Below are 11536 nucleotides of genomic sequence, written 5' to 3'. Positions count from 1 at the left end.
TTATTTGTAACATTTAAATGGGCAGTGTGAACATAAGCTAAAATTACAATTTAAAAGTTACATGTGATACACACATAGGCAAACGCACACCCCAGGTTTACATAGAAAGTACACACATTTAACAATCATAGGATTGACTAAACAGGAACGTTTTTAATCTAGTTTTAAATGTCGAAACAGTATCAGCCTCCCTAATTGAGACAGGTAATTTGTTCCAGAGAAGAGGTGCTCTATATGAGAACGCCCTACCTCCAGCAGTTTTTTTCTTAATTTTGGGTATTACCAGATAGCCGGCATCTTGAGATCTTAGAGTCCTTGCGGGGCAATAGGGTGCAAGGAGACCGGAGAGGTACAGTGGTGCCAATCCATGTAGAGATTTGTAAGTTAGTAGTAAAACTTTGAAATCAGCTCTGGCTTGGATAGGGAGCCAGTGTAAAGAGATAAGAGTAGATGTTATATGATCAAACTTTCTTGTTTTTGTCAATAGTCTAGCAGCAGCATTTTGTACCCGCTGTAAATTTTTCAAGTAGGTAATTGGGAGGCCAGAGAACAACACATTGCAGTAGTCCAATCGGGACGTAACAAAAGCATGTATTAGTTTTTCAGCATCATCCTTTGAGAGGAATTTTCGTATTTTGGCAATATTACGTAGATGGAAAAATGCAGTTCTGGTGATTTGTTTAATATGGTACTCAAACGAAAGGTCTGGGTCCAATGTGACTCCTAAATTTTTTACCAACTGGCTTTGAGATACTTTGACACCATCTAAGTTTAAGGTCAGATTGGATAAATTATTTCTGTATTTTTTAGGGCCGAAAATTTGAACCTCGGTTTTATCCGAATTAAGAAGAAGGAAATTTGCTGTCATCCAAGTTCTCAACCCGGAAACACATTTTTCCATAGCATGTGGAAATTCTCCAGGCTTTATGGACATGTATAGCTGAGTATCATCTGCATAACAGTGAAAATTTACCCCAGAGCTTCTAATTATGTTTCCTAAAGGCAACATATAGAGTGAAAATAACAGAGGGCCTAGAACTGAACCCTGTGGTACTCCGTATTTTACAGTAGTGCTCCTGGATGAGCAACCATCATAGTGGACATATTGTGATCTATCAGATAGATACGATCTAAACCACTGAAGTGAAGTACCAGAGATCCCAACATAGTTCTCCATACGCTCCAGGAGAATCTCATGATCCACAGTGTCAAATGCTGCACTAAGGTCTAGAAGAACCAGAACAGAGATAGAGCCCGCGTCAGAGGCTAATAATTAAAGTTATAAATAAAGTTCCTGCCTAAATACTTTATAGAATTCCGATGGGAATCCATCACTACCTGGTGATTTACCATTCTTTATTCTACTAATTGCATACCCAAACTCTTCCTCTGTAATATCTGAATTGAAGAATTTATTCTGCCCTTCCCCTATCAACAGTAAGTCTAACCCCTCCAAAAATGTTTCGATACTCTCTTCATCTGCTGCTGCTGGTTGTGTGTATAGTGTCCTATAATATTCCTCAAATATTCCCTCTATTTCCTCTGGCTCTTTTAATAACTCATTAGTTTTGGGGTTCCTAATCTTAAGAATAGTGCTTAGTGTTTGTTGTACCCCAATCCTTCTGGCCAATAATGTATTTGCTTTTGGCCCTCCTTCATAGTACGTCTGCTTTACAAACCTCACTTTTTTTCTCCACCTCTGACAATAGTCTTATTTATCTTGCCTCTAATTTCTTTGACCTTCGCCAGTGCCTCCGGGTCATTTGTGTTTTTATGTTGTTTTTCAAACTCTCTTAGATGCCCTGTTAAGTTTTGATACAGTTCCAGTTTGGTTCTTTTAAGGTGCGCTGTTTGTGCTATGAGCTTCCCTCTTATTACTGCCTTCAGAGCGTCCCAGAGAATAATTGGGTTTACTTCTCCATTATCATTTTCTTCCCTATATCTAGTTATATCTCCTTTTATTTCTTTCACTAGATCTTTGTTATTCAGTATACCTACATTCAACCTCCAGACTGTGTTCTTTCTTCTAGCGGTTAGATTCACTGTCAGATACACTGACTGCACTATGGTCAAACAAGTCAGTAACACCTATCGAACAGTCTTCTACCCTGTGTTTATCCTCCATGGTCATGAGAAAATAGTCGATGCTTGCATAGTTCGAGTGTGGATTTGAATAATGTGTGTAGTCTCTATCTAGTGTATGCCTATCCCTCCATATATCTATAATTCCCAGTTGCTTCAGTTGTATGTTCATGTACTTAGAGATATGTGCCCTAGCTTTTCTTGTACTCGTCGTATCTAAATCATGATTTAGTACCACATTGAAATCCCCCCCACAAATCAGGATCCCATCCATTTCCACAGCTATGATATCAAAAAGCTCCTTGAAAAATGTCTTATCGCTATCAGGTGGCGCGTACACATTGATTAATGTAACCATGTGTCCATCCATTTTTCCCTTAAACACCACGTACCTTCCTTCCCTGTCACACATTTCTTCGCTCGTTTCAAATTTCACTGAGTCTTTAATTAGTGTGGCTACCCCTCTCCTATGAAACTGCTTAAATGAGCTATAGAAAGTATTGTTGTATCCATATCTTTTAAATTTTTCATGTTCTTGTGATGACAAGTGAGTTTCTTGTAGAAAAATAACCTGCATCTCTTCCTTTCTAAATTTTGTTAACACTTTACCCCTTTTTATAGGATTGTTCATACCATTAACATTTAATGACACCATTCTAATACCCCTACGTTGCATAGTAATTCCTCTTGAAGCATTCTTCTGTTCTCCACGTCACAGAACACAATATGTAAAATAGTAGCAACCGCTGAACTTAAAAAACACATTTTAACAATCAGAACATGAACTTCCAAGGCATTCGGGGGTTTCAAACAAGTCCCCCTGTTCCCTGTTGGTACACACAGAGAAATGGAGGTATCATTTCCGTACCTAAAAGGTACATTTTTCAGAAAAGTACCCTGTAAGGTACTGAAATGGTCCTGAAGGTGACAACTGTGTACCTTTGTTTGATTTTTAAGGTACAAAAGCATTGCTGCCGTCAATGGGTACAAAATTGTACTTTAAAAAGCTTAAGGTACAGGCAATCAATGTAGCAACCAGTGATCTAAATAGAGAATTGTTCCCCCTCTCTCAATACATGTAACATTTAAAAAATATGAGGAAACTTTTTCAATGAATAAATCATTAATAAATGATTATTAATCCAAATCCACTCCTTGCCCTGATTTAATTGACATCAACTGACATAAAGTAGGGCACAAAGGTGCAGCTCGTCTAGCTCTGAATTGAGCGGAGGGATTTTGTCAGTTGGAGTCACTCCGCGCCTCCGCGCGCATTCAATGCCTCTCGTCCAATGAAGTTACTCGGAAACTAACGTGTACAACTGTGGATCGTCTGGTTCGTTTCTGTCAAGTCAGTGGCTATGGATATGATGACAGCATGGCGACAAACAGTTTATCGACCCTATCAACGGAGCAACTTATAAAAAAATGTTCGGAAGCAGGAATTAACATAAACGAAGAAGAGAGCAGAAAATTCAGGGGTAAGTAAATGGTTGTAACATTTTTGTTAGCAAGCTAACTTTAGACATTCAGTGTGGCGGAGCTCAAAGGGTGCGCAAACACCAACCACATAGCAACGGTTGTTCGGCAAAGTGTCCATTGTGCCTTAACGGTAGCCCTTTTAGCTCTGTTAAGCTAACTAACCTGGCCTACAAGGGCCAACAAGAGTCAGTTATCAAATAAGATGGTGGTAGCTCACTAAAACGAAGGGAAGTCGAATGTTCATTTGCCGCCCACATTGCTATGAGTCAAAGCCGTTGAAAAACGTCAATATTTGTCTTTTTAAATGTTAGCTTGCTACATCAAGCACATTTAGTCATACTCTGTATTTGAAAATGCCCACATTGCAATTAGTAAAATCTGTTAAATCGTCAATAGCTGCCTTAAATGTTAGCTAGCTACATCAAGCACATTTTAGTCTCACTCTGAATTTAAAAATGGGTTGCACTACCCAAGTTGGCAGGGGCACCAGTATTGGCGCGGTCTAATGGGGCCCCTGCCAACTTGGGTAGTGAAACCTGTTTTTTCAGGTCCATTAATGTTACATCCATGTGGACCAACTGGCATTGCTAGCTTTGACAGCTTTAAGAAAAAATCTCTCACGGTAACGTCGTGCTTTGGTATATACTATCTCTATTTTACCATTTTATATTGTGAATTCCGTGATAAATATATAAAATTGTATTCGGGACAGCCCAACCTTACAAAGACTACACATTTTTTTTGTCTGTTAATTGAACGTGAAAATAACAGCAGCCCAACTCTACCATTTCCAACGTTTGTCTTTTCCTCAACACATTTATTTGTAGGGATGCTTGAAAAATGTTGAAAGTATTGTCCCATAACGCTGTTTTAATTGTGCATGTGTTTGTGTTTTATCTCAGATTATCATGTGGATGGGGAAACGGTTAACTTAGGACTCACTGAATCCATGGTGGGGCACCTATTTGATGGTTCTTTCAAAAAGCAACTACAATTTAGACAGTTTGTCACTGCACATCAGCACAAGGAGGGTCTCGTGCAAGAGCCAGTCAATTCTAACTCCACTGAGGAGCACCAGCCACAGCCTTTCACAGATCCAAGGTAAGATAAGTGCATCACTATGAGGCTTTAAAGGGAGAGATGCTTGTCACTATCACTTTTTGTTAAAATCAGTAAATATCTCCATGACCCAGCTACCTGTCAGTACTGTGTTTGTGTTCGCGTACACTGAAAAAAAAAAGCAGTCTTATTGCCTATGCTCTGTAAACGGGCATGTTGCTTGCTATGGTGGACCCCGTTTGTTTTACCCATTTACAGAGCCTAGGCTGTGTATTAAAGGGGACGTATTATGTGAATTGCACTATTTTAATGTTTTTAAACCTAAATATGTTGTCACATACTGTGGACATATTATGCCTTTCTGCACTAATGTCATCTTGTTGTCTTGCAGCAGTGAAGTAACTCGCAACCGAATTCCTCTGGGGATTGGCATTCCGAAATTCCCGCGAGATGTTCAATCAAAGCTCGATGCTGAGGGAGTGGGACCGTGTGCGCAAAAGTTACGCAACAACATAATCAGAGGCTTGTATGAAATGGTTGCAGAATATACACTGTAAGTACTTACAACCACTTCTGCTAATACAACTTGACTACTTGCTGCCTTCATTGATTGTGAATTGATCTTAAGACAAAACTAAGGGATTGACTTTGAGTTTGTTCCTAACTTTGAGCTAGGTATCCAACCAATGCAGAATACACCCAGGTTGTCAAGGCGCTGGTTGTGAAATATCCTTTTCTGAGAGATGTGACGGGGAACGGCTATGTAAGTTGTATTTTTTTAAATAGTTTTTAGTAAAAATTTAATGTTTGTTTGTAAAACAGTATTGTTACTCATTCCTTACTTGCTGCAATATAACAGTGTGTCAAATGTGTTTAATTTTTACTAGCACACCTGGCACATGTCCCTCAAACGTAAATTCAAGGCTGAACGTGCACCTCTTGTAAACGACTGTGAAGTAAGGAAGGTGAAGGAGAAGTTTGGCAACAAAAAGCAGTCTGAATCCACTACGGCATCTGCTGGTTCAGCACAGATGCTCCGCGGTCGGATGTCAGCAAGTCTTACTGATGTAAGTCCATAGGATATTGTTTGTCAACCAGTACTGTATTAGTGTACAATGAGTGCACTGACTTTTAGCATCTATCTGTTCCTTTTGCCAAAGGAAATTGGTGTTGGCGAGGACTCAAGCACAATTGAGGCTCATGTGAATGTGCTTCAAAACGAATACCTGAAGACCCAACCAGACATGTCTACTGTCCATGACCGGATGGTCCGAACATTTCCGTGGAGAAGACGTGAGATTATGGAAGGAATGACTGTAGAGGATGTTCTAATTAAATATCCACACCTGAGGATGCCTGCTGAAGTGAGTGGAAATGCCGAACTGTTACAGTGGAGTTTTGTCAATCTATATGTAATTATTTTGGATATTAGAAATTGAAGTGAAATCAAACTGTTAGGTTATATAGGTAAGGTAATACAGTTTTCAAATAGTTTTTCATTATAAATTGTCAAGGCAGTATGATAACTTTATTCATAGCTCCCAATTAAGTTTGTTTATAGTGTGGAGAGTTGGTTTAAGTGTTTCTTTAGTGATATGTGCTCATTATAGGCTATGACAGTAAAGCCGTAGAGACACCCTTAACTGTGATGAGTACATATATTGGACAGAAGTGAGGTATTGCTTTTATAAAACAGAAGTATGCCAATACACACTACTTCAGTTTTAAAAAATCGTATTTTATGAAAATAAAGTATAAAGTGCTATACGTGTGTTCTACAGCTTTTCAACGAGGTTGACCGGATTCATCAATCACAAAAAGGCTTTGGTGATCGCTTCAGGGAGGGGTTCGCCAATGTACTGACAAATGTTCTTCAACTTGCCAAGGGAAAATCTCCCATAGCAAAACAGTACAACGAAACAAGACAAGATGCCCTTGCTGAAGATGTACCAGGTAGTGATGATCACCTTGCTTATTAACCTGAAGTAATTAGATCTCTGTAATAACCACCAGGTGCAGTTGAAAATGCATGCGATTGTGAAAGTAGTATATTTTTATGTGTTGCAGGAATCGACTTCAGGGCCGGACTGATCCTGTTGCCACTAATCTTCAAAGAAAAGGTGGAACACTTCATTACAATGGGAGAGGTAAGCGTCTGGATTATCCAACAATATGACTGCTAGTAGACCTTGCATAAAAATATGCACAGAAAGTAATTGTTTACTTTTTCATATAATAGGATGCAAATTTCTTGTCAGGGGCAACAAAAATTTAAACTTTTTTCCCCCAAGAAAAATATAACAAATAAATAAATAACATAGGACTCTAATAGAACTGTTGACAAATTGGATTTGATTGCAATAAAAGTGCCAATGAGTTCACAAATTGACTGATTGGTAACAAATTATAATCATTCCCTTTTGCATGTTTTGCTTTCATGTAGGGCAACCCTGCTACACCCTATCCTACCATAAGACTGCTGGATAATGACTGGAAAATGGCGATTGCCGGAAGAGCGTTGAACGTGGTGAAAGTCGACGGAGTAGACGTGTGCCAGTGCACGGGCATTGAAGACGGTTTCATCACAGCCTTCAGTATGCATTTTGTTTTCAACATTGCATACCCACTGCACCTGAAAAATACTCTGACCTTCCTTCAGAGGCGCATTGTCAGTATTGTAGAAGAGGGCGAGAAGACACTGCCAGTGACTGTACTACGTGTGATCAATCTTCTGTGCTAAACCATTATGCCTCCGATGCACCAGTGCCCTATGTGTCCTCGAAGGACATTTACGCTGTTCAAGTTGATGCAACATGTTGGCATTGTTCATGCCCATCAACCAAATTTTAACGTCACCTGCGGTTTAGGTGATTGCCGGTCAACTTTTACCAAATATCATTCTTTTAGAAAACATGTGTACAGAAAGCACAGACGCTTTGTATTTAGACCTGAAAATACAAATGACTGTCCCATTCTAGAGTCCTCAGTGCAGCAGGGAAGTTCAATGACTGATCCAAGTGGTTCGGATCCCGAAACGGTTAAGCCCAATTTAGACAATTTATTGGAGGATTTCAGAGATAATCTGTTTGGATTCATTCTTAAATGCAGAGAGGTAAACCTTCTACATTTGTCAGTACAACAAGACATCACCAATGATGTCAAATTTCTATTTTGTTTTTTCAAAGAAAACTATGATTTGTTTATTTCTCACCATCTTAAAAACAACGGTTTTGATATTTCAAAGTGCCCTGAACTTCAACAGGTTTTGCACTCATCGGATTTCTTTGAAAAAGCATATGATGTCGTCCGTTCTCCGCACATGATAAAAGAACGCTGCAAGGCCAAGATGGACTATACAGAACCTGTACATTACACACTAAGAGGCTCTTCAGGAAATACAATTGGAAGCTATTCCTATGTTCCCATCTCTGAAGTTCTAAGGAAATACTGTTCTCATGAAGATGTCTGGAATAAAATTACTGAAAACAATGAGGACAAAGATGAACAACTTCTGTCGGATTATACAGATGGTGTTAATTTTAAAGAACATTTGATTTTCAAAGAGCATCCAAATGCAATAAGACTTCATTTGTATGAGGACGAATTTGAGATTGTAAACCCTTTGGGCTCCAAGAGAACTAAATACAAGTTATGTGCATTTTACTACACAATTGGAAATCTAAGTGGAATGTATAGATCTCAACTGAAGCACATTCACCTAGCTCTGCTGGCTCGTTACTCACATGTAAAACAATTTGGTATGGACGTCATACTGAAACCCATGTTAGATGACCTAAAACAGCTTTCAACTGAAGGCTTCATAGTAAGTGTCAGTGGAAAGGAGCACAAAGTGTTTGCAGCTTTAGCAACTTTTTCAGCAGACAATCTGTCGGCACATATGATTGGTGGCTTCCGCATGTGTTTTAACTCGGGTCGAATTTGTCGTTACTGTATGGCAACCTATTCAGAAATTAATCAAAAATTCCAGGAAGATAGTTTTATTGTGAGAACAACAGAAGTCCACAAATATCATCTCCAGTGTGTCCGGCATAACAAGGAAGATGCTGCTTTGTACGGTGTATATGGCCCTAGTTCATTTGATGCACTCAGTTATTTTGATGTAACTAAGTCTCTACCTCCAGACATCATGCACGATATGTTGGAGGGAGTTTTACCATTGACAATGAAGTATGTTATTCGTGAAGCGCATACACAAAAACATATTACTATAACTGAACTAAATGACGAGCTTCAAAAATTCTGTATTGGTCAGAATGACAAGGCCAATCAACCTGTGCTGTTGTCTGAAAGACTTCTCCGGACTTCTGGAATCGTAGGAACAGCTACCCAAAAATGGTGTCTCTTTCGATTGTTGCCTTTTATAATGGGGCACCGTATTCCTCCTGGCAGCAGATACTGGCATGTGTTTTTATTATGTAGAGATATTGCAGATATTGTCATGGCCACTAAAGTGAGGAAAGATGATCTAGCATGTCTTGAATTACTTGTGCATACATTCCTTTCTGAGATGACAGAGGTATTTGGAACGATTTTAACTCCTAAATGTCACTTCCTTATACATTATCCTCAACTTATGTTAATGTATGGTCCTCTTCGTTCTCTTTGGTGTATGAGATTCGAAGGCAAACATCAGTATTTTAAGAATCTGACCAATAACTGTCGAAATTTTAGAAACATAACAGTGACACTGAGCAATCGTCACCAGCTCAAACAATGCTGGGAATTTTCCCTGAACAATGTCTTGGGTGATTGTGAAAAAGTGCCCGGTAAATCAGTGAGCACACCATTATTGTCTCTTCCTATTGGCCTCCAGAATGCATTAAAAGGAAATCAGATCAGAGATTTAGAATGGGAGGACAAAGAAATTCAGCGCGTGTCCCAAATTTCACTAAAAAACGTGAAGTATGCTATTAGAGATGTTTTGCCATTAGACCATGTACATCTTGAAAGAATTCCTGTGTTTGCGCAGATCAAGTACATTCTTAACATCAACACTTTGTGGGTGCTGTGCTGTAAAATGTTAATCCCGGTTTCCTTTGACTCACATTTTCATGCTTATAATGTAAAATTAGACAGTGACTGGATTTTGATTAAACCTGGTCTTGAACTTGACCATACATCACTGGACACATATACAGTTGATGATAACTTGTTTGTTGCGCTTAAACATTTTGTTTAAATGCTTGCTAGATAAGTTTTCCATTAAACACTGATTTTGAATGCTCATTCCATTTTAACTGTTAAATGAGTTTTTTTTTTAAGCAAAATTGGTTGATAAAAACATTTTGTGCTTGCTAGATCATTTCCCCTGCTTTACACCTGCAATGTTTTCCATTTAAATGTAAAAACTGATTTATGAACGGCTCATCGAGCCTGATGCTTTCAGTTTTAACCGTTAAATGTTAAAGACTGATGAATTGAAACTGTAAAAATAAATGTAAAATAAAAGAATGTATTTTGAAAAATTACAAAAGGTTTTGTATTTGAATTTATGGGTATACTTTTGCCGCCATAAGGTACACAGTGGCTTGTCCCCCCAGCAGTACCTCATAAGGGACAAATTATGTACCTTTCCAATGGGTACATTTTTGTTCCAGGACATAAAGGTACATTTTTGTCACGAGGGGTACAGAAATGTTCTTTTAGAGGTACAAATTAGAAGGTACAAATATGTACCTGTATTTAAGGTACAGTGTTGTACCCTGATAGGGTACTGTGGGGGGGACAAAGGGTTTGTACCTTTTTAGGACCAATCCCGTACCTCTATTTCTTAGTGTGTAGGTGAGGGGTTAAGCCTCTCATAGTGAGAGGGCCCCCCCCCCCCCTAGTGGCGGAGATCTCCTCGGGCGTTGATCTCCCAAGCTCACTATAAGTGTCCAACATCTAACTTCCAGAGCTCCCGGGGGAGAGCTTTATGAGCTTTTTCCATACATTATTTTAACCCACTGCGGTTTTTTCAAAAGGACCATCAAGCCACTAAATAATAGGCTTTATTCAAAAGTTATAAATTTGAAGCTGTGTTTGTGTCCATGTTCTTTCCCAATCGGTCACCGTGGCGTTTCACGTCCTCTATTCTCACCTGTACGATCATCTCCCGATTTTGGTCCACTTGCGCGCTGCCTCCTGTCTCTGCAGCGGTGTCAGTCTCTCCTCTCCCGGGTCCGGGACCTGCCATCCTCTCTCCCGCATCGCCCTCGCCGCGTCTTGAGCGCTGTTGTATACTTTTAATCCTTCAGTCCAGTGCACTCTCAGTGTGTCCCTTGGGGATTGAAATCGAATCCCCCTCTCTTTTAGAATTGTTTTAATACCCGCATATCTCCGACGTTTAGCCGCCACTTCTGCTGCGTAGTCATGATCAAAAGTCACTCGATGACCCTCGACTTCCAGCTGCATTCGCCAGGCCGTCTTGAGGACGTTCTCTTTAACCTCGAACCTCAAAAAGTTGACAATAATCGCTCTCGGGGGCTTATTTGGTTGAGGTTTTGGTGCTAACGCCCTGTGCACCCTTTGAATATCCAGTTTAATATCCTCCGACATTCCCAACTCCTTATGAATTAATTTGTCCACGTATTCAGCGACCAAGTCTCCCTCTACTCCTTCTTTCAACCCCCAGATTTGAATATTGCTTCTCCTTGACCTCCCATCCAAGTCGGACAGTTTCTCTTGAAGCTTAGTTTGTTGTTCGAGTGAAGCAGCGAGAATGTCCTGTACCTCTGCAGTCCATTCCTCCACCTCAACTGTACGTTCTTCTAGGGTGTCGATTTCTTTATTTTGCGTCCGCATGTCGACGTCCACAGACTCAAATTTTGTATTAGTTTCCTCTCGAAGGCTATCCAGCCCTTGCTTCATCTCCATTTACTTGCCAATTTTGTCCAGTTTGGCATCCATTGTA

At 39.6% G+C, this 11536-nt stretch overlaps 1 protein-coding gene across 1 annotated transcript; it reads left to right on the top strand.

Annotated features, from left to right (window-relative positions):
• Positions 1 to 1294: 1294 nt before the first annotated feature.
• LOC146220781 (sterile alpha motif domain-containing protein 3-like) lies at positions 1295 to 10268 on the top strand. Its single transcript, XM_084694099.1, has 9 exons — positions 1295 to 3563; positions 4467 to 4665; positions 5015 to 5176; positions 5299 to 5386; positions 5511 to 5690; positions 5784 to 5987; positions 6405 to 6576; positions 6691 to 6770; positions 7067 to 10268. The coding sequence occupies exons 1-9, from the start codon at positions 3461 to 3463 to the stop codon at positions 7361 to 7363; spliced, it is 1485 nt and encodes a 494-aa protein (XP_084550225.1). The 5' UTR covers positions 1295 to 3460; the 3' UTR covers positions 7364 to 10268.
• The last annotated feature ends 1268 nt before the right edge of the window (positions 10269 to 11536 follow it).

Source organism: Hypomesus nipponensis, chromosome 27, assembly GCF_054491055.1.
Source record: "Hypomesus nipponensis isolate SF chromosome 27, ASM5449105v1, whole genome shotgun sequence".
Lineage (NCBI taxonomy): Eukaryota > Metazoa > Chordata > Actinopteri > Osmeriformes > Osmeridae > Hypomesus > Hypomesus nipponensis.
The sequence above is the reverse complement of the archived record's forward strand: the minus strand, read 5'-3'. Positions and strand labels throughout refer to the sequence as shown.